Source organism: Ixodes scapularis, unplaced genomic scaffold (genome assembly GCF_016920785.2).
Source record: "Ixodes scapularis isolate PalLabHiFi unplaced genomic scaffold, ASM1692078v2 PGA_scaffold2__306_contigs__length_199485367, whole genome shotgun sequence".
Taxonomy (NCBI): domain Eukaryota; kingdom Metazoa; phylum Arthropoda; class Arachnida; order Ixodida; family Ixodidae; genus Ixodes; species Ixodes scapularis.
The window spans coordinates 94,665,019-94,688,220 of NW_024609857.1; the positions used below are offsets into that span (position 1 = coordinate 94,665,019).

General features: G+C 46.2%; 2 protein-coding genes across 3 annotated transcripts in view; one reads left to right on the forward strand and one right to left on the reverse strand.

Moving 5' to 3' along the window:
• Positions 1 to 553: 553 nt before the first annotated feature.
• On the reverse strand, positions 554 to 14,754 carry LOC8036224 (quinone oxidoreductase-like protein 1). Its single transcript, XM_029983509.4, has 10 exons — positions 14,524 to 14,754; positions 13,765 to 13,842; positions 13,386 to 13,509; positions 13,245 to 13,313; positions 10,890 to 11,071; positions 8,172 to 8,366; positions 6,961 to 7,137; positions 3,724 to 3,829; positions 1,981 to 2,026; positions 554 to 1,907 (listed from the first exon to the last, which is right to left on the reverse strand). The coding sequence occupies exons 1-10, from the start codon at positions 14,602 to 14,604 to the stop codon at positions 1,808 to 1,810; spliced, it is 1,158 nt and encodes a 385-aa protein (XP_029839369.2). The 5' UTR covers positions 14,605 to 14,754; the 3' UTR covers positions 554 to 1,807.
• A 66-nt stretch (positions 14,755 to 14,820) lies between these two features.
• LOC120838270 (moesin/ezrin/radixin homolog 1) overlaps positions 14,821 to 23,202 on the forward strand; it is a 123,730-nt gene continuing 115,348 nt past the window's right edge. The window contains exon 1 of one of the 2 annotated variants that reach the window (XM_040208111.3): positions 14,821 to 15,031. The gene's annotated coding sequence lies outside the window, so the exon portion shown is untranslated. The remainder of the gene's footprint in view (positions 15,032 to 23,202) is intronic. The other variant, XM_040208110.3, reaches the window with a different exon arrangement.

Sequence of the window (23,202 nt, forward strand, 5' to 3'; positions counted from 1 at the left end):
GCTTGGCTCTTAGCCTTTTAGAAAGCATAAAGATAGCACAGGTCAGTAGATAGGTCAGGCTTGCCTTGATCACAGAAAGGATTGAATACCGATGCTATCGCTTGGGAGTACAATGTAAGCTGCAACGGGCATAACAGCATTAGGAATGTGGTTATGAACATTTCTCCAATAATAGCTTGATACTGCTAACTTAGTCTAAATAAAAATTGCCCGAGCATGAGTAGCTCCCTAATGTGACGGATATGCATGATAGAAGTTCATTTTTGACATTTACAAAATGCACAGTACATCAGCACAATGTGTGTATCACATAAAACCTTTTCACAAAGCAGACATGCAGAAGAAACATGCCCTCTGTATGTAACAACCACTCCCGTGTGAGGGAGTTTATAAACGACTCTAGGCTAAGTAGCGTAGAGGTACTCAGCTACGAAATGTGATAAGGGAGCACAAAAGTGCTAAGTATGTCCAAAAGACAAAATTATTGCTGAATATCTTGGCATAGCTAGCTTGCTATTAGTTAAAGCAATTGGTTATGCAGCAGCCTGTGGGTAGCACAGTGACAGGTTGCAGAGAAAAGTTTTAATTGAAATTTTTTAGGTTACAACTCACATATTCCAGGTTTGGAATGTATGCACTTCATCGATTGAAATATATCTGTGATGGCCTTTTACTAAAAACTGGGCCTTGCAAAATGGTGTTGGCACAACCAATATCAAGGGGCAAGGATGTTTATATCCCTCAAAATGATGGGAGGGAAATACTGCAATTTATGAACATTCAACACAAAGCATACTGGTTGAGAGAAGTACATGCCACTGTTTAGACTCAAGACTTACTTTAATGAATTGCTCCGAACTTACTGGACATTGCACAATGAACAGGCACTAAATGCTCTTAGTTCTGATATTTAGCTTTGCATTAATCCATTTCCAATATGTCACTTGACCCAGGTTCAGCCTTATCCAGGCTGACACAAGCTATCTTGCAGTTATCTCCAGATTTGTCAAGTGAAACACCGTCAAATTGGCCTGTCATATTTAGCATTTTTACAGGTACTTGCATTGAATGCAAGTATTTGTACTTGCATGCAAAAACTTAAAGAAACTAATCTCGGTCATTCAGCAGTCATAGAAGAGCTGTTCTTTTCTTTACGCTGCACTTCAGCTGCCATTTTCATCTTTGAGGGACACATCCTTCTTGCCCTTTACCTGTATCACACTTGTAAGCATTCAAGGTATATCATTTAGCTTTCATCAACCAGCACTGACTTTGCACATTAGCTCATGCCTACATGACTTGTATGCAGCACATACCATGAGCACCATAAAAAGAAGACATTGCGAGACAACAGATGTCTTTTAAGAAGCCTTTCAAGCATAGGCTCCATATTAGGGTAGGAGGTCCACTTTAGTGTAATGATGACTACTACAATGGCATCCCTAACACAGAAGACTAGTGAGCAAGTGAAGGTGTGCACTTAGCCAGCATGCTGTACATTCAAAGTTGCCTGGGCAATGAATTCACAGAAATGTAGCAAAGACTCGAGGTCTGATGCTGTGGCTTATGGAACATTCCTATCCCAACAGCAACAGTGCTGCTTGTAACAGTGACCGTCGTAAAGTTTGCACAACAGGTTCAATCCACTTAACAAAACAAGCGAAGTTGAAAGCTGTAACTGATGAGATTAATTGTCGATAATGTCCAAGGAAATGCTATAGAAAGCCGCTATGAGACTAGAAAAATTTGAGAGCACTTGGAAGCATAGTGGTACAACCTCGGAATGACAAAATGTCGAAAAGTTTGTTCACTTCATTTTCATCACAACCTTGCCCACTCTTTCCTCGGGGAGCTTCTGAAATGCCTCTGGTACAGCTTCAAATGAAACGGTGTGGTGTATGTTGGGCCTGCAACAGAAAACAAAGTACTTGAATCAGGTCTGCTTCAAGTGAGAGCTATCTCGCTATGTTTATCGCATACCTGATGACGCCGCTCGACACTTTTTCCATGATGTCCATCAGGATATCTGTTAGTTGTTTATTCAATAGTCAAGAGGAAGTACGCTAGAAAACTTTGTGGCTGACAAAATAAGGCCCAAAGCCACTTCACAAGTTTTCTTTTTTTTTTTTTAAGGCTAATAATGAATTGCTTGAATGAGCGATGCAACAATTTTAACTTCGAAATGATTTGCAGTTTCTAATTTTTACATTGTTTATCTTACCAAAAGGGATAGAGAAACAGCCTCGTTCTTTTGAAATATTCCAATTCCGTTGAGTAATAGCAAAGCAAAGAACGCGAATATTTCGCGATTTGCAGCCGCGGGGTTGTGGCCATGGGAACTAAGGCACGACACACTCCTGGGGCATTGTTATAAGTTGGCAAAATGTGTCATTATGTGCTCAATATTATGCTATATTTTATAATGTTGTTTCAACATGAGTAAAAGCATCAAAAACCTCATATCATCGACAAAGTTGTACTATATTCAGTTTTAGTGGTGCAATCTGCCCGTGGTAAAAAAAAAAATCAATTTCTCCCGTGAGCCTCATCCCATGCTACAACGTCAGTCCAAGTTCCTTACAACAAAGGTCGTGCTTCACCCCCCGTCCACGGCCCCCTCTCTCGACATCACTCAAACCACCTTCAAGGTCATCATGTCAATTGCAAGCAGAGGCCGCGCGCTGGATACTTTGAAAGAGAACCCAATCGGATTCTCCGAGTTTCCATTGCGCGTCACTGAGCACGAGACTCGAAAGACGGCGTAAGAGTTGAAAGTGGCCTTGTTTGACATTTTTTTTTTTAACAACTAATGCGTGCAGACAAATTCAGTTCTCTAATCCAGACGTGACAGGGAGCAACTACCAGAATTATTTGACAGAAGTCCAAACATTGTTGCACGGCCCCTTTAAGTGCCACTTTATATCGTTAAGATTGGCACATTACTTGTATTTCAGCATGTGCATGTGCTTCCCTTGCTTGAGCGCTTGTGGAAATAAGGTGGACAATTGTGTGCACTTACACTCATGGGCCCGTGTCTTTGATAAAGCTACATATGGATTGAGAGATGGACTATAAAACTCTTTGTTGTAAATGGCCATGGCAGTGGCGGATTCAGAGGGAAGGGGTTTGGATGCCCTGACCCCCCTCTTGAATTCTTCATGTGCAAAAATTTAGGGCTTGGTAATGGGAAGGGGGGGTCCAAAACATATGATACGCTGAAAAACACCTGACCCTCCCCTCTGGAAATACCTGCGTCTGCTCCTGGGCCATGGTAATGTTGCGGGCAATGCGAAATAAAGGCTCGATCCCAGTTTTCAACTCTTTTAACAAAAATAACTAAATAACCTCCAGAGTTCACACTTGAATGCCACCAAGCGATATAGGTAATAAAATTAATAAATAGGATATTTATGTAAGCTTTATATTAATACATAAATTAGGACATTTTCATACACTTTTGGCATCCTAGGTTGCCACTAAATGCCATGCTGACTCCAGCGAACATGTTCCGACATTTTAAACAATTGCCAATGGCCTGCTGACTACCAGCATCATATGCAATTTTTTTAGCAAAGTGTCAACATGCAACTAACTACCTAAAGCCATTTGACATTCCTCAAGCTAGATCTAATCACCACTGAGCCTCTAGCAGTGGTGTCCACAAATATGCAGAAGCTTAGCACTGTAAGCAGTGTACCAAACTTTCGCAAAGCCAAAGGATACGCAGATAGCGCCCCTGCTGAGTTGAAGACAGGGTCCAGGCATGTTCAAACAAAAATCCCAGAGAGGCACACTTCATAAACATCATCTGGGAGTGTGGAGGGTCCAACTGTAAGAAGAAAAAATCAATGCCAAATTTAGCCTGAAAACAATGTCATCTTACTCTTTGCTACTTTGATGAATACACCACAGACAATAGTGAATGAGATCTCACTGGGTGACAGCCAGGGGCGGATTTAAAGGGGCGGTCCGGATGTCTTCACTTCCCTCTTCATTTTTACATGTGTAAAATTTAGGGCGTAAAACAAGGGAGAGGGGGTGGGGGTTCCTAAACATATGGTACGCTGACCAACACCCGACACCCCCCTCAGGAAATTCCTGCATCCGCCCCTGGTGACAGCTTTTTCTTTGCAGGAAGAGAGGGGAGCAGGGTATATCTTCTGCTGGGGACAAGGCCCCAGTGCGAATGCGTCGATTTTGATGGTGCATTTGGGGACAACAGAAGTGTGAGCAGTGAACAGACAGGCAACCTTCTGTGTGCCTCGACCATGTTCCAAAGTTGCTTGGCTTCATGATAAAGTTCAGGGTGGTACTTTTTCTACAGAAGCATTGCATAACTTTAGGCTTCAAACTTTAACTTCAGCTGCAAATCAAAACCAGGCGCAGCCTTTGCACGCTTTGCGGCTACAAGGCATTCATGTTCACATTGTCTGCTGCCATGCATCGACTGCATACACACAAATGGTACTCTGAACACGCCACTACACCAACGAAGCTTGCAGATGTTGCAAACCAGGTGGAATGGGTGCCCTGTACTACTTGCCCTTTAAAAAAAAAAATTATTTTGGAATTTTATTTGGGGAAAACAGTTTTCCAAATAATTTTTCCAGCCAATGTTTTGCACCGTCAAACCACTCATTCCAATTATATTGCTGAATGGTGTTTGACGGAAAACAGTATGTGATTACTTCGGGGCAGAATTCGCAAAACTATACTCTGCTCTGCACTGTTCAGCGGCAAAGAGAGGCTGTTTAAAGTCTGCTTTACCAAAACTAATAGTAGTAAAAGAAAGTGCCAAAAGCTCAGTGTCCGAGGAGACAAGTGCAGTGCGTCTTTTCAACAACTATACAGCCCTTGAATAATGTGCCACAGCCAGGTTAATTCACAATGACCCGCTATTGCACCTATGGTAGAGGCTGCATCAGTTCTGGGTGGGACTTCTATTGCTTTTTTGCACCTTAGTTTCAATGCCTCCGTCTCCTCGTGGATTAAATTTGTCAGAAAATAGCGCAAAGCGAAATATAGTTGCGCAATTAATAACAACTGCTACGACATATTTTGATGACGGGCAACGGATCTCCAATTGGAACGTGCCAGCTAAGGAGAAAATGTAAAAAGCCAAGTACAAGTCCATTTTAAAGGGCAACTGTGGCCAAAACTCAAAATGAAATAAATTACTGGTATCACTGTAGTGACACAAAATATGACCCCAGCAAAAATATTACATCTGTGGGACGCCCCATTCTCAACTAATGCCAATAATAAAAATGCGACCCGCCGCGAGCCGCTGCTCCTTAGCAGGCGGCCAGCGGGTTGCCGATCGCTAAAGCAACATTGGGCCGTGACGTCAGTATCGTTCTCTTTTTTTCCTCTGGTCCGGGCATTGCGTGGAGTGCGCTTCTTAGAGCCGCTACCACCGCTACTTCGGCTTGTGATTGCCGTGTTTAGCCGTTACTTTTATCTGTAGGCCATGTAGCTTCGGTATAGCCTTTTGTTTATTTGCTTGTGAGGACTCCAAAACTCGGTTTAGCGAGCAACTCGGTGCGCCCAAGACTGCCCAGCTGTTCCTCGAAAGATTCCGAGTGCAACTTGTAGCACTGTGGGGTGCTCAAACAACCCGCTGCGCAACCCGGAGGTGCTTTTTCACAAGTTTCCAATGGACCAGAAATTGAAGAAGGTGTGGGTGAACGCTGTTCGACGAGTAGACTTTGGACTTCGGCTTTTACGCGCCCGAGGAAAAAAGAACGAAAAAGACAGATGTGTACAACCCAGCACACGTGTGCTCAGGCACCGCAGCCCGCGCCGGAGAGCCTCAAAGCTTCGTGTCTGGGACTGACCCGCAGCGCGAAAGCTAGAGGGCCCCCAGTACTGTACGTCACTGGCAGCGCGGTGTAAAGCAACGCCGTTCCATCCATGGAGCCCCGATGACAATTTAGGCCTAGTGACGAGTACGGAAGACCGCACACACGGCGGTGGCCGCCGAGTACGGCACCGTACAAGTTCACGGGTTTTCCAGTCGCCAGCTCTTGGGTATACACACTAACTCTTGCTACATATGCTGGATAACTACCACGTATACAGAATTAAAACAAAATCAGCTTACCTCCTATCTTTAGACGGCTAGCGCTAGAGAAGTAGGTGCCGCTCGGCCTGCCTACTCGTTGAACAAGAACGATCCTGACGTCACGTTCACATAGCAGCTGATTTCCAGTGTTGCCGGGGCCTCGAGCGGCTAGTTTCGGTTTTGTTGGCCGCGTCCCAAACATAACTTTGAGGCGTCAATATCTTCAAAACTAAGCACAATAACGAGAAAAAAATTACACCTTGCAATTCAGGGACGCTGACTGCACTAAAAACAGTCATAATCCCAAAACCGAAAGTATGGACCGGAGTTGCACTTTAAATAATTAGGTTAGAAATTATCGCTTTACGCTCGTACCCTCGCCCGCCGCAGTCAGTAACCTTCTCCCGACGGAATAATTTTTTTGTCATTTCAAGTGCCCTTTTTACTTAAATTAATTTCTGTCTTATGTGGAACACCCTACACGTGTCAGCACAAGACGACGAACACCCTCAAGGGTAGTACACATTCTCCTCGACAGAGACTGCGAGCGAGCCAAAAGCAAGGTGCCTGAAACGTGTCTCCAACTGGTACGTTTATCATTCTTTGACGCCCATGCATCGAAAGCAGTCCTAAACTGGCAACAAGTGGCGTCGCCGTCATCATCGCGTCCCAAGTCCTGGCCGACGAAACTCCCATGAACCGTCAAGCAGCCTGCAGCAGAACAGACGTCTGCCACATTCACCTCCAATGCCGTGCCGCTGCCCGGATCATGGCAAGCCACAGCACGACGCTTGTACGGCAGCGTCGAGCAGACATGTAGGAACCACTTTTGGGTGTGTGGAGAACAGACCAGTCGAAGACGAGCTCCAGGCACCGTACCGTAAGCGTGGACTGACCTGCAGGTCGCTCTTGGACGTGATCCAGCGGCCGCCCACCGCGAGGCACGACACAATGTCGTGTTTGCTGGGCACTGGGTGCGAGTAGGTCTCCTCTGGGATGATGTGGTAGCTTGTTTCGGCAAACTGAGTGACTCCGTTGTCGAACACCAGATCGACACCCAAGCCCCCCGTCTCCTGCAAAACAAGCGAATCGACGTGGCGTCTCAGCTTGGTAGCTACTGTCCATCGGTTCCGTGAAAAAAAGGTCTGAACATGTTTCGAATCCTTCCACTGATATTAGGGTAATTAATCTAGACTGCTATTTACATGGGCCCGGAGTTTCGCCTCGTTATTGTAAACCTCATCAGCGTGGAACTTCCACTGCCATTGCTGGCATTCTACAGTGTATGTTTTGAGCAGAAGAGACTATTGCATTCGTATGTCCTTTGTGATAAAGGACAGATGTGTGACACAATGTTCCTGCACATGGCTGTCAAAGGTGATGTCAGTGCACTCCTATTATTAAGCTCTGCTGCTCATAGTTTTCCTTCGAAACACACTGCATCTTTAGCTTTCTTTTCTTATCAGGCCAGAACTTTCTTTCAACTTCTGGTGACAACATTTCTACCTTTGGACATTTCACTGTTTGTAGACATCTGCAAATAAATTAATATTTGCTGCACTCGTAAATAGACAGTCAAACTTAGTATCAATGCTTTGTGCCTCAAATCTTAGGTACTATTGATTTCCCATGAACCACCAGTAGCAAACTCCCGTTTTCAGATTATTTCAAACAAAGATAAAGTCGGGAATATCAACTAATGAATCGGAAGTCACTCGGGGCATCTTCAGCTTATTAATTATTCGAGCACCTCGCAAGATTACCCCCTACCGCATTGATTCACTACACCAACCACAAAAAGATATGTATGCATAATAGGCGTGGCATTCTATTTTCGTTCACGGATAACACTCTTTTTAACTTATCAAAATTCTTAAGAACCAAAGAAACATAATAAAACGCTTATCGCTGCCAAGCAGAAAACATCTACAAGCATGTACTTCCCCCCCCAACCTCCTTATCTAATACCGAAGGGCCTCCTTTAGGGGTATCCTGAATAAATAGATTAAAGAGAAAGGAACCCCAGCACATTCCCAACCAACTGTCGGCATTATCAGCAGACAGATGAGACAGTGGGTGGCTTTTGGCAGCAGCATTTGGGTCTCACCTGCATGCAAGCTGGCACCAGGGCAGCTTTGCCGCTGCCAACGTTGTTGTTGTTGTTATTGTTTCCCAGCACAGTGTAGTTGGTGATGAAGTCCGTGGAGTTGTCTGTCTTGCTCAAGTCAATCACCTTAGCCACCTGGCCCCTCAAGCCTTCCAGGTAGAGTGCTTCGTCGGCAGAACTCACAGTTGTGATCACCTGCATCGTTTTGGTCTAAAGGTTGGTTTCCAGGCTTCACATTTATCTTTTTGCAGATCAAAGGTAAAAATAGGGTATCGCTTCACGTAAATTTATCTCATGTCATAAAATTTCACGGACTCTATAGTAAGTTACAGGTTAAGAAGGTAGCAGCAAATGCCCCTTAAAGGGAATCATATATCCCTCCACCACCTCCGCAACCAATAGCGTCCCATTGTATCCGTGACGTCGCGGATACAATGGGACTTTGACTTAGCATTGTGGAAGCCACAAGAGGGTGATTAGAGTTTCACCCTCCAATGGAAACAAATATGACTTTCGGAAATAAGGTTCCCCCTCCGATGGATACAAAGGCTGCTTTCAGGGGCTCGGTTCCCCTTCCGATGAATACGAAGGTCACTTTCTTAAAAAGTGGGAGTCAAAGACAAGTGGGCACCACTCTGTGGCCATTATCTCTCCATTGAAGCGGAACAAGGAGCGTTTCCAGTGAACTTTTCTTTCGACTGCAGAGGGATTTCAAACGAACGCATCACGCTTGTGAGAGGAGCTTCTCCTACCTTCTTGACTTGTAACCGACTATAGAAGAGTTAGCAATGTCAGTATTTATCTTGATGTAACATAACATCGCCCTTGGACTTCAGTAGAAGCAATGAAAACATATATAAGCATTAGAAAAACATACAATATAAAAAAATGGCGACACTACAGTGACGACGTGCAGCAAATATTCGAAAATAACTCCGAAATACAGAATTCATTCATATGACAACTGGTACAATAGAAGTACTTACTTTTGTTTGTGCAATTTCTTTTATTATTTACAATCGTGACCCTTACTTGCAGTTGCTGATACAAGATGCACTGGAACTTGTTTGGTTTTTTAGTACCTTATTCAGAATTTAACAAAAACAACTTCTAACGCTCAGTGGATATATTACACATGCCAACTTTATTCATTCAAAAATATTGGGCCTAGACTTAAAGGGATACTTCAACGAAATTTTAAATATACCCGTCATGTTATTTTAAATATACCCAACATGTTCAAAAATAGGTTGAATATGATCCACAATATCCGTAAATGACAATCGCACGTCTGTATTTTGAGCCTGGTGGCTGTATTTTTCGTTATAAATGGCCCACTTTGGCAAGCGCTCGGAGAACAGCCAGCGGAGACCACGTGATATCCAACGCAATCTTGACGCAGTTCGTCTCAGGACGAGCAAACCTATGGCGAGGCTGACGTCAAGAGGATGGCCTAGTTGTTCCAGCCACCGAAGCAGCTGCTTTTGTACGAATTTTGAGTGACGGGTTAATCTTCTATAATCTTGTAGAGGGACAATAGCGACTTCTGGGTCACACAAAAGGGATTCTCGGGAAGAGGGGAGTTCCTCCTTCCTTCCTTCTCCCGTCGTCGCCGGAGGCAAGACAGTTACCGTCACTACCTCTCAAGGTTCCTAGACGGGTATTACAAATGAGGCGTTAGCGACATCCAACAGGTGCTCTTTGCTAATCGTTTAATTTGTTCTAAAATTCTTTTTCGTGACCTTTTTGACAAGATATTGGTATGTTCGATGTGATACTGCTCCTTTGAATACATTACATATAGACCAAAAAATAAGCGCCAAATTTTCGTTGTAGAATCCCTTTAGTTTGGGGAATTACATCAGTGAAGTCGAAGATCACCCTGGAAACAATGCCCTATCAATAACTTATCTACAAACTTCCCACGCCTGCAGCCTACTTATCTCATGAGGTCTCATCTCAAAAACAAAAAATCTCATAATTTTTTTTGTTTTTTGTATGCACTTATCTGACAGAATTCTTGCAGAAGAGCAATTGGGTAGTCGAACACAAAAACTACAGATGCGAAAGCACTCTTACTTACATAATTTCTAAACTTGGTGATACTAAATATAATAATTAGATATGAGAAGATGGGACAAAAAACTGTCACTAATAAAATGTAGTAATGAGATTAGACACAGCAAAACCCACTAAGATGGCAGTCAGGTAAATATGGATATCTGTACTTCTACACAGGGCCCCTGGTTTGCAGCAGGAAAACTACCTTTGGAGCACATACTTGTGTCGAAATGAATACTTATTAAGCTTGAATGAATTTTGCTCAAGTCAGCCAACGAAGAATGAGATTCTTACACCGTACTACATGCAAACAAGATGAAAATCTACTTGTAAAAACAGCCGTAATGTCGTAGTTTGACGAGTTCCAGTTACCCATTACAGGGGCATTTAGAGGAGACTATTTTCCCTTCACAATAAGTCATGTTATGTACGAAAAGCTACTAGAACCAGGCAAAGCAAGACTTAAAATAAATGGTGAACTCTTGCGTACTGCAGCAAAGTGACTAATCGGGCTAGTTGGTTCATATTTAAAAAATTTAAAATCGCTGAAAACAGCAAGGACCAAGAAGTAAGATAGCACAAGGCGCCTTGCATTGTCTTACATCTTGGTCCTTGTTGCTTTCAGCGCTTTTATATTTTCTTTTTAATCTTGCATACCTTTGCACCCCAGTGATGAGCCAACTGCACAGCAATAGCACCAAAGGATGAAGCGCCATCCATCACCAGGACAGTGTCGCCGCTGGTCATGCGACCCAGGTAGTGCAGCCCTGTGTAAGCTCTTACAGCGTCGCCAATGCAGCCTGCTGCGTCGACAAAGCTCACATTGTCGGGCTTCTTGGCTGAAAAACAAGGTACCATGCTCCGATTCCAGTTGGTAGCAACAGTGTTGGATAGATTACCAAAACACAGCAATGTTGCACCATCACCAACTACTCTGCACAACTTTTAGTTTAAAGGGGCCCTCCGGAGCGTTCTGCGATGGTCTATTTATGGTGGTAACTCAATCTACAGGCCCTAAGGATCCTAAAAATAATAAAATTACGGTCATGCGCGGCGGATTTCCCTACTAAAATTGCTATCAAAGTCACCGGCACGCCCCCCTTTCCGAGATGACCCCGGAAAAAGGGAGGGGCATCTCTTTACGCGTCAGCCAATAGCAAGCGAAGAATTTCGGCATCACTGTGCGTCACCAACGCGGCCAACTGCCGATCCGCGGAGGAATCTCTCGAGCACGCGCGAACCGTCGTCAAGGAACCCGGACTTTGTGCTCGGCAGTCGTCGTTCGTCGCACCGCACCGTCGCGCTGCTACTGCAATACGCAGTCGCATTCCACAGATGACAAGGAAAAGTTTGACTCGTTGACGTGGAAGGATCGCAAAGCTGGCTTCGGAGTCGGGATCCACGGGAAGAAGGAACATGTGTCCCGCAAACGCACGCCTCGCCCCGGGAAGCAGACGAGCCGACGCGCCGACGCATCACCCCCTAGCAACAAGCTTGCAGGGAGAAAACATAGTTCGCTGGTTTTGGAGCGATAATTCCGGACTATGTTTCCCGCACCACAATCAGTTTACGTTTTTCTCAAACTCTAATTTACAACAAGCTTAAAAAGTGTTGCAATAATAATGTTCGCATTCACCGTGAGATGCAGCATTTCCATTGGTCAAGTTTTAGCGATGGGCAGGGAATGGGGGATCGTCTTCCAAGAGAAAATAGTCCCGATATATTTCTTCTGCCATCTGCTTAATAAACGGTTTTGTAATCTAAAACTTTGTATACATATTAACTTGCACCTACTACGCAATATAACAACATAAACAGACGATTGCAGAAAGCTCCGGAGGGCCCCTTTAAATTCCCGAAGAGGCTGGATAGAAGAACACATTTGCTGCCACAGTAAGGATGTTACATTTGAATGTTTGGGCATGCTTGGATGTGAGAAGCCGAGTTCTGAAGCATGCTATATTATTATGTTTGAATAAAATGTAGAAATACAGGCAAGCTGGTAAATCAAGTCCAGACAGGCGTCGGAATTATTCGGTAGATGGGAGGGTGACAGTGGTGGGGGTTGAAAGCGATTTTCTTCCTCCTGCCCTAAAGTCACTGGATCTGGGAACGTGGCGCCATTGCCTTCCTGGTTGCTAGCCGGAAACAAACAAATACCAACATTCAGATGACAAAACTTCTCAAGGTGATTGGCTGATCGGTCTCGGTTGCCATGGCGATCGTTTCAAATCTTCGAAAAGGTCATTCCAACTAGTTGTACCAAGATCGCCATGGAGCGTCATCGTACTGAAAGTATGATGACGCTCCATGCTCATGCTTATCTCCCCAGATCTCTTACTATCATGTTGCTCTTCTTGGATATTTCAAGACAGTAAAATTATTTTTCAATACCTCCAAGCACAGACCTTGTATGTGATGGCGGTACGAAGATGTACGCCATCCCGTGTGGCGTCAGTGCTTGGAGGCATTGAAAAATAATTTTCCCGTCTTGAAATACGCAAGAAGAGCAACATAATTGTAAAGGCCTGGGGAAATAAGCATGAGTGATAAGTTTATTGCATGCACAGCGCCAAAGCCACTTATATTGGCCGAAGAACGCTTTCAGCATGATGATGCTCCATAGCAATCTTGGTGCGACTGGTTGGAACGACCCTTTCGAAGCTTCAAAGAATTGAAAGGCCCAAAATGGTGATCACTATGGCAACTGAGAGCGATCAGTCAATCACCTTGAGAGGCTTTGTCGTCTGTATGTTTTGTATTTGTTTGTGTCCGGCTAGCAGGTGGGAAGGCAATGGCAGTATAGTTTCCTAGATCCAGTGACTTCATCCTGCTCCACCTGTTCCGACGCCACTACCTGAAAGACAAACAAAAAAATAACAAGCACACAACATCCTTATGCAGACATTGTTGCGTGTATGTCATAATTTCGACTTTATTGACTTGACGTAAATGTAGACTCTACCTATGCTTTCACATATCTTGATGTGCTCAAATGGGTTCTGTACTCACCGATGTCATATTCGTTCAGGCAGACATAGTCGGCACATCCGGACTGATCATAATCCAGTGGAATCAAGCCTGCAGCAAGAGAACAGGAATCTCATATCCACGCCTGCTTTAGGTCGTTACTGAAGACCAAGCGAATCATACCGACAACTCCGTCTCCAGGGTTGACAGACATCACCCAATCACCGACTTCCACCACAACACCTGCAATCTCATAGCACACTGGGTACTTGGTCTTTGACTTCTCCTTATAAAGCAGCTTGAGAACCTGAAAAACATGTGATGGCTGTGCTTTTTGTTTTCTACTTAAAGGTGCAAATGATTGGGTATGCAATGGCATTACTTGGTCCACAATGACGCAGACAGTTACTTTTTTACGGTACCAATGCCAGATTGCAAAGCTACCCACTGTGGCATGGTTTTCACAATGAGACAGTGCTGCCATCAGTTACAATCCCCCCCCCCCCCCCCCCCAAAAAAAAAAAAAAAAAAAAGCAGTACAGAAACCATGCCTGAAACTCACCTTGTCATCAGTCCTGGAAATGGCACATGCTTTCACATTTATCAGCACCGAGTATTTGTCCACAGGCGGTACACCGACCTAAATAAATAATAAAAAAAATAAGTCAAATTGTTGACAATTGGAGCTTGAAAGAATACAGCCCAGATATATCCCCAGAAGGCCAAATGACCTTCGGCCGTTGCGAAACCCAAATATCGCTGATACCTCACATCTCGACAGCGAGCAAGCGAAACAGTTGGCAACCTTTAATGCGCCTCTACTTTTTTTTTTATTTTTTTTTTAGTGAGTTGCGTCAGCAGCGTTGTTGTTGGATCGACGATCTCCCACATGTGCACGACCTCGGAGCAAGTATACACGTACGGAGTCGTATCGATTTTTCCGCCTCTCGCGACGCACATTTAAGATATTTAGTTTCCACGGTCCCCAAAAGATAACCACTGCACCGGCACGAACCTCGAAGGACAGTACACGACGTCCAGTGGACATTAACGGCGATTAAAAAGCCTCGACAGCGATTATTAACGAAGCAATTCGCGACAAGTCAGATCATACTCAGCCGCCCGCACAGTTGCACCAACACATCGTCGAATGCCGCAGTTTTGCTTTAACGCTACCTCAGCTGCATGCCAGAAACGGTCCACCGAAAACCGTTTTTAAGAGGTGTGCTCAAAGGGGGACGGGTTACGGTGACGTTTAAAATCGCGACATCGCGTTCATGCAAACGTCCAAAGGCATTTAACTGAACCAAACTCAACTCACGTCGTGTTCGACTAGAATCTGGGTTCGTTGGCCCTCGACAACCTCCTTGAAGATTGCCTTCATGGTCTTGTTCGGTTGCATCGTCGGACGGTTTAACGCAAATCAACGACAGTCATCTCCCCCCACACTACAAACGCGATACGCCGCACAGCACCAGCCGTGCAGAATAAAATGCGTGCAACGAGACACGAGAGAAAGAAGGGAGAGTAGTCGGTAGGCGAGGGGGTGGAAGGGGTAAAAGAAAAGGAGATACACACACAAAAAAAAACTCTTTATGTTTTTTTGTATTTAGTTTTTGCGACGGTGGCGGCCCTGGCGAGCGACGACGTAACTAGGTTCCCGACCGGCTTGCGCCGGAGTGCGTTGGGCGATAACTGTTCCTAGCTTCGGGACGTTGGAGTGTGCGGACGTCTGTCGCGTGTGCAACAGGTGCACGGAGGATACAGAGCCCCGGGATTCGGATTTGTTAGCGGTACACGGAGCGGTGGCAAGTCGACAACACGAACCAGTGAGTGGAGAGCTCTCCGCTCGCATATTTGTTTTTTTTTTTCGGGTGGGGGGCGTGTGCTCTTTCGCGCGTTCGATTCAACTCGCGAAAAGTTGCCGGCACTTATCTTGTGGTCTGTCTCTCAAGCGCCGTGCTCACTTGAAAAATAATTCTACGTTTGCCAATTGTCACGCCGACCGAGTCATCTAATTGTTTATTTTTTTAACCGCTCGCGGATTCCACTCGGACATATGTTAGCATCGCTAAAATGTACCGACACTGAGTGGAATGCACGGGTAAATGTTGTCGAAATAAAACGAGCAAACCTTATTTCCTCCGTCTTTTTTGTTCCCCCTTCAGCTTTGAACGGTACCTTTATTAACACGTTCCTTCCCGTAAAAAAAGAAAATAAAAAAACTATTCATTTTAAGTTGTTGATTTTATTATTATTTTATTAATAATATAATTATGCTCGAGTCATTTTCCAAATTCCCATCATGGTGCATTCGTCGTAATAGCCTGCAGCCTTATTATTGCTGCGAGAAAACGAGAAAGCGTCTTGCATAAATGAATAACGGATCGCGGTCCATACAGCGTTCACCGTCGTAATAGCCGCGTGCCGTTCGCCTAATTTCTGTGTCGGCGCATACTGCATCCGAGATAGAAGTTCGTGCGGAAAGGTACCAACGCTTCTGCGGTTGCCGCAGCATTTGCCATGACTTATAGGAAATCTCGGGGTGCCCAACGGGGGGGGGGGGGGGGGGGGTGTCCCTTAATTCGTCGGAACTGTCCTGTGGAGTCCAGAGATCTTCGGAGGGGGCGTCCCCCCAATGTCTTTTCTGTACCCCACCCACTCCCCCTCTAAAAAAAGGAAAAAGTTATTTTATAGCGTTAAGGGTCCGGACCAGATGTCGAAGTTTCAGAAGCACGCGTCATTCTATTTTATTTAAAGGAAAGTTATAAGTGATTTTCTTATTTTATTGGGAAAATGGGGCCCGCTCTCGGTAGCTGACGCTCTTCATCTCCCTGCATTCGCGAGCTTTGTCGTCCACCATTTTCCCGTTGAAAATGTCCGAAAATCGCATTTATAGCGTTTTAGTCAGATGACGGCAAGCTCGGGAACTGCCATCTGTGAACACTTGGTACTAACTATCTATATTCCCGATATAATGGTTTCCTCTCAATTTTCGTCTGAGTTTGGTCGTAGCATGGAAGCCACGAGGCCAGAGAAAATGATGCACTTATTTATTTCCGTTTTGATCGCTGTCAATCGACGAATTTATCTTACCTGTACCTCTAGGTGCACGCAAACAGATCCTATAGCTATCGTTCGCGTCGGTAGCCTACATGCCAATGGCCAAATGCACTTGGACCGTATCTCTTCCTGAGCAACCTCGCGCGGTGCCACGATAGCGCGGTGTTCTTCGAGCCTCTGACCTTCTTTTAGCACTCCTCGGTGCCAGTACACGACGCGAGGTTATATCTGTACATATCCCGGTAGACCGACTCAACTCACTGACGCCACACCCTGCGCGGTGGCGCTGCTGTCGGTACTGAGCATGCGCAGACGCTTCCCTCCTCCCGAAATTGTTTCTTATGCCCACGCGCAGTGCCCACACCTGTTTTGGGCAAAGCAGGCTCGTTTCCATGCACTGTGTTGGTCTGTAGACTCCGTGTCACACCACAGCGAACGCACAGAGGCGACGATCACAGTGACGATGCAGATTTGGCACTGCTTCATTGGCTGCGTCGGATCGTGTGGCATGCGGCTGCACTCCGCGGCGTGGAAGCTTCGTTTGGCAATCGCAGCGGGCGTGAAAGCGGCATAGGCCTTCGCTGGAAGAGACTCATCGACGACTTTGCTCTCCAGTGAAACTTTTGTTTTTCCTTTGTTTCGTCAACGTAACTGTTTGTGATGAGCTGTTTCCGCAGAGCTCGCGCAATCGCACTTCGCCCGGTGCCGCCGATAAGGCTGTTCGTTCCCAGCAGCCGCCGGGAGAAGGCTGTAAATTATTTACCGTATGATTTATCTGTAGAAGCCGAAGATTGTGTAAGAAAAAAAAAAAAAAAAAAAAACACCATCGAGGTTACAAGAAACGCAGCATCGAGTCGTATACGAGGGAAACACCACCACGGGCCGTTTCAAAGAAACGCGACATTTCAACGTACACACACACCAAAAAAAAAAAAAAAAAAAAAGAAAGCAGGTTTAGATTAAAGAACAAAAACGCCACTGAATTTTGCACCCGAAAGACGCAACAGTGCGGGGCTTATACACTATTCCAATGTTTACAAAATCACAGCCCAGCGTGGGAACATCACAGTTCAGCACGCGCATGATCAACACTTCGGAAAGCGAGCAAAGCAAGCGCCGTACGCACGAGCTCTGAAAATGGCACCGACTACAAGCCCGTTTTTTGGAAAAGGGTCTCATTTCTGCCTCTTCCGTCTGCTACACTGTAGCGAGCGCTCGAGATCGCTCTCAGCAGCTCCTGCATGGGACATTGCATGGAGTCACTCCGTCTCCGGCAGGTGCTCGTTGCCTCGAGCGGGGCTTTGGCCGCGCGTTACAAAGGCAGAATGGTCGCGCTCGAGACTGGAGGAGAAAGGAGACAAGACCGCGCAGGGCACGTCGGAACACCGAGCTTTGGTTGGACCGACTAGTGGATAGACACGAAGCTAGCTGCCTTTGTCTCTACTAACTGTTCGAACGGATCCGTCCGTCCAGTGCTTATTCGCTCGGGGGAAGCGTGTTTCGGCGTCTCGCCGCAGCGGGACGCCAGTCACGTGGCTCTCCTCTGATTCATTGTCTGCCGCTCCACCTTATCCATTTCGGCGGCCGCTTCGCGTGGCGATCTGCCAGGCTTTGCCAGTATTAGCGGCGAGATGTTTCGGTGGCGCCCTCGTTCGGTTACCTTTCGTGACGTCACTACCTTGTGAACAACAAGTTCCATGGTGTTTGTAATGTGCATGGTGGAAGTCTGAAGCCATAGCGCTCTCAAAGCAACACTGCCGACACCGTCAAAATAGAAGTTCTTACATTACTCTTATTTCCGTCGTTGAGACATCCTTTTCTGACGTCATAGCCAGCATTCGGCCAATTGTGGTGGGCAGACCACAGCGACGCTTTCGATCGCTCACGTCGCCAATAGAGGAGGCTGTGATTTTACCCGTGGCGTTTCGCAATAAGATGAAATAAGCCTGAAGCCGGGATCACACTTCTTATAACTTATAGATTATAGAAAAGACAGACTGCATACAGATATGAACGAGTCATCGCGAGATTCGTGCTTAGAATGCCGCTTAACAATGAGCTCGAGGAGAAAGCTTGGCTCGAGGCATTCGAACCACGGATACTGCTGTGACTCGTGTTTTGCAGACTGACTTTTTGTATGATTTATGAGCCAGTGTGACTCCCGCTTTATCAAAATTCGTGTGAGCGAGGAACCGGGCATCGAAACAAACTCACACCAGTGTTTGAACCCCGTTGTCTGAACAGCTGGCCTTCGGACTTTTGTGTATCGCGTTTCTATTCGTTGCTTCTGTATCATAATGTTTGTAAATATTAAAAATTTACAAAAAAAAAAAAAGTGAATGAACAGGTTGTTTTTACGATACACGTATATTTAGGAGAAAAGAAACGGACGGAGCAGACATTACCCCCGACTAAAGACAAGCTCGCGTATATATTATCATTGTCATTTATACGCTTCAAAGGAGTGTCTGGTGCTGAATAAATTCCTCGAAAAAGAATGGGGGAAGCACGTGCAGCATGCGACTCGTGACCATGGTGGCGACGTGGTCATGAATTCGAGCGCACGCGTGAGTCGAATCGAACGTTGACCGAACTCCCCAATGCCGTTTTCCTTTTACCCGATCCTAGCCGTATTATTAATGTAACCATTGACATGGGAAACGGTAATTCTAGGGTTCCACAAAAGCGTTCCGTTACTACGGCTTTCCATCCTAACGCAAATACCTGAAAAAAAAAAAAATGAAAAAAAACAACGTCACTTGCATTACGCGAACAGCGCGGTATACGGATTCGGAAAACGCGTGTCCTTTGGAATCATATGAGTTGTAGTCTATAAATAACAACGCGCGTTTGCTCTTTTTTTTTCTGAGGGGGGGGGGGGGGGGGAATGTCAGTGTGATAACCAAGGCATAACATGAAAGAGGTAAGGGGGGTTCACAGGATGGCTCTTTGGGTTGGCCAAATAGCGAACCTCGAGAAATGTGTCACACAGATTTATTTCCTGCTTCAACCTTCGGCCTTTTTTAGAACGAAATTGGTCGCTTTTGTTGCTCATTATTTTACATGATAAATCAACGGATGTGAGCAGCTCTTATGACCTGTGTTGCTTTTAACCCTTGCAGAAATGTTCGCATGGCCTGCTGTTTTAAAATGCTGAAAGCTTTGCGCATTTGGAAGCTTTGGAATGCGAACCGACAGAATTGTAAAGTGAATTTAAGTAGATTTTTTTTATCATTTTTATTGCTGTTGTCGTTGTTGTAACTTATTACGTAATCAATTAAGACACACACACGTGTTAGCAAGACCCGGGACGTTGCCTTTACAGTTCAATCGTAAGGTCAGGAATGCGCGCTTCAACAGACGACGTGGTTAGGCACTTGGCGTGAGCTTTCATTGCGAGAGCATATACTACATTCGACTGAAACATTCCCCAGAAGGGGAAAGCTTCGCTCAGCTCGCACGCACACATGGTTCTTACAAAGACTGTCGAAGAATTTCACCAGCCAGTTTGACTATGCTGCCGCAATGCATCGAGGGCCTTTCTGCACGTGCGAGCAGAGCACCCCGCTGGAGCTCTACCCTTGTGGAGCACAAGAAGGCACGGCCGTCCGCCTCCTGTGAACTAAAGTTATGGCGGCGTCACGCATGCGCCGAACGCTGACTGAGATCGGCCTATTCATAAAACGGTCCATCCTTCGCAAGGAGGCTTGTCATGCCCGTCTCGCGTGCACGCTTCTCGAGCCGCGCACTCGCTGCATGCGCGCTGCGATTTCCAATGAGCGGCGTTCGGTCCTAATCGAGGCCGTTCTCTCGTCGAGGAAGCGACTTGGCGATATTGTCGGCGAGCTTTTATCCCGTCCTAGTCCTATACTCCAAGGATACAGCGAAACAATTGTTGAGCTCAGCGAGCGCGGGCCCTCCAGGAGTGGAAGTACATATTCCGCTGGATTTACGCCTGTAAGCTAAGAGCTCGTCGTCAGCGAGAAGGCTGACAGTGTCTAGATTGCCTGTACCGCGGTGGCTGTTTACTCGGGAGTGCCCGGGGAGGTTGGCTGATCGAGGAAAGCGCCGCCTTTTGGGCCTTCGAGGCGTTACGTAAATCCTTTGCGCGCCAAAGCACGCGCGCGGAGAAGCGTGCGCCCGGCGCACCGGTCTTGATGAGGACAAGGACGTCCTCGGGAATTCTGTGTCTCCCGCTGAGTGCGCTCTCACGTCACCGACGTCGTTTCGACAGCGACGCAGACGTTGGAGTGCTGCTTGCAGCTATGCCGCCGAAGAGCGTTTTCTTTTTCTCTCTCTTTTTCGTGCGTTCCTTACAACCTGTAAGGAAGAGTGTTTTGAGTCAGCATCATATGCACGCCAATGCTATGGCACTTTTGTTTTTCTCAATTACCTCGTATACGTTTTTTTTTACTTCTGTTTGTGCGTGTTTATTTTAGTGGAACAGCAGATATTAAACCCTATGGTGGTGTATGTGACAAGGTAGTTTTCGTACGTGAGCAAAACTAACGGAGTTCGTTTTTCGCCTAAGAAGTAGGAAACGGGTTTTTGTTTTTTGCCGCGTTAGTACCTACTAAACCCTCCTCCGTGCAAAAACGGTCTGTCATTATGCTCAGGCCAGGAAGCTTCTAAGCCCGAACAGAAACAAACACGCTCTCGTCCGTTTTTGTTAGTTTACAGGTTCCTTGAGCATCATACACCAATTAGCCTAGCAACAAGTCTTGTTGGACTATGTCATGATAGTTATTACATTCAGGCCGTGGTGATCAGTTGTTTTTTGAGACGCTCTTTGGGCCGAAGGTTCCAATGAATGTGTTCCCTCGGTTGTACACTAAACGCGGTTCTGCATGACCCTACTGCAACCTGTTCAGTCTACCGTGAAGAGAAAGTGCGGGTGTTCTCATGTGACCTCGTTAGGGTGCAAGTTCGTTGCTCGACCGGTCATTTCCTGTCTATATTGAGGAATGTGGCGGGACTGTTTTACCAGAATTCTGCTCAGTGCATCGTGTACTGGGAACGAAGGGGAAGGGCTGGAGGAAGGACGAAGCCCTATCGAACATTTACCAGGTCACACAAAAAGGATTACGTCGATCTTGGGGCTTCGTGGCAACGACGTGACTCCTTGCTTTCGGAGAGAAGTCGAACGTTTTCAGTCTTCGCTGCCTTGGCAACCTCGAGCCTAACTCTTGTTATAACATATTAAAAAAAAATAATAATAATAATTTTGGAAGAAAAGCGGTCCCCGTTTAAAACGTCGTGCATTAAAGGCTCTTTTCTGGGTCTCTTCTACCATATATAGGGTGTTTCACGAAAAGTGGACAAATTCGATATTCTGAAAACTACGCGTCGCAACAAAAAAGGCTTGTGCCCCCCCCCCCCCCCCCCCCCCCCCGCCCCTCCCCCTAAATTTGCCTGTGGGTCGGACGGCGTCCAAGTACTTAATTACAGATAGCGCTAGGACGAGGACAGACGAAGAAGTGTCCCTCGTCCTAGCGCTATTTGTAACTTGTTATGTATAACCAACTAGCCCGCCAGAATTTCGGCGTCCAAGATTTGGTACACCAGATTTTCTGCACTCGTGTCTTCGCTTTGTACCGTACAGTGTACTCGGAAGAGCCTATTCTTACTTGGACTCTATCGATCCTGGTCTAAGCAATGCCCGCACCACCAGCCATTTCGAATAATGGACACCTGGGGTCAAGAAGGCGGACTCGGTGGCAGACGACGAAATTGCACACCGAGTTCCGTCGTAGGACAAAGGAACAGACAAGCGCGCACAAACACCACCTCGAATAATGAGTCTGTGTACAGCCTTCTCCACCTCCGGGCCACGGTGTCGTATAATCGTTTTTTTCTTAGTATGTCGTTGGCGCTCTTTGGCGAAACTAAAGCTGTCCCGCCTCCAGCGCGAGCTTCCCACCTTCGATAAGTGCTTCGGCGTCTGGTGAGCTTCGAGCGTGCACTCGCAGCCAAAGCACGGCGGAAGGCAACGCGCGCGTGCTGGAGACCGGGAAACTGAAAGAGACGCCATTGTGGTCTCATCCCGTCGGTAACTGGTGTTGGCACGAGGCCTAGCGGAGCGGTTCCTATCAAGCGGGGACGACCCCGCGTTGTGATGGAGGGCACTCTTTTCGGGCGTTCGTGCGCGACTGAGATTAACGGAGATGCGGCGGCGCCGCTCCGAGAGGATCCACGCACGCGAGAGAGGCGGCGATGGAAACGGGCCAGCGTCCTTTTTCGTGGCGCCCAACTTTCTTCCCAAAATCGAGGTCGCGACGTCGAGGACGTCGGCGCCCGGGGAAGTTGCGCGGCTTCGGCGGACTGCCGCCGCAGGAAAGCCGCCGCAGATGCCATCGGCGTGTTTTCCACGTGAAAACAGAGCGCGACCCGCACGATGACCGGCGAAGGGCCGGGGAGGTATACGCTGGCAGCAGCTACCGACACCTCCTCGTTTCTTCCTCTCGTCTCTCTCTCTCTCTCGCTTCTCTCTTTCTCTCTCTTTATATATCCATCCATCCATATACAAACACACATCTTTCCCTCTCTCTCTCTTTATATATATATATATATATACTCAATACAATAATAGCCCTTAAAGGAGTTAGCCGAGGAGGTTGCCAAAAAAGAGATCAGTGAAACGTAACGTTTCGGGCCTGGTAGGCTCTTCGTCAGTCAAGTGAGAAGACTTCGTTCTCCTTTTCTTTCAATCAAAGAAAAAACGGCCGGAAAAAAGAAGAAGTTAATTGGAAAAATGCTTACCGTTTAGCGGGTGCCTACTCAACTAAATTCTCGCTTAAAAGTTTAATATATCTCGATACCAATGCAATAAATACTATGGAAATAATTAAATATAATATTATTACTGCCATTCTTATCATAAAACCAGTTTTTGGGACATGTGGTTGGGTATAACCCAACTATACCTGGTGTCATGTGA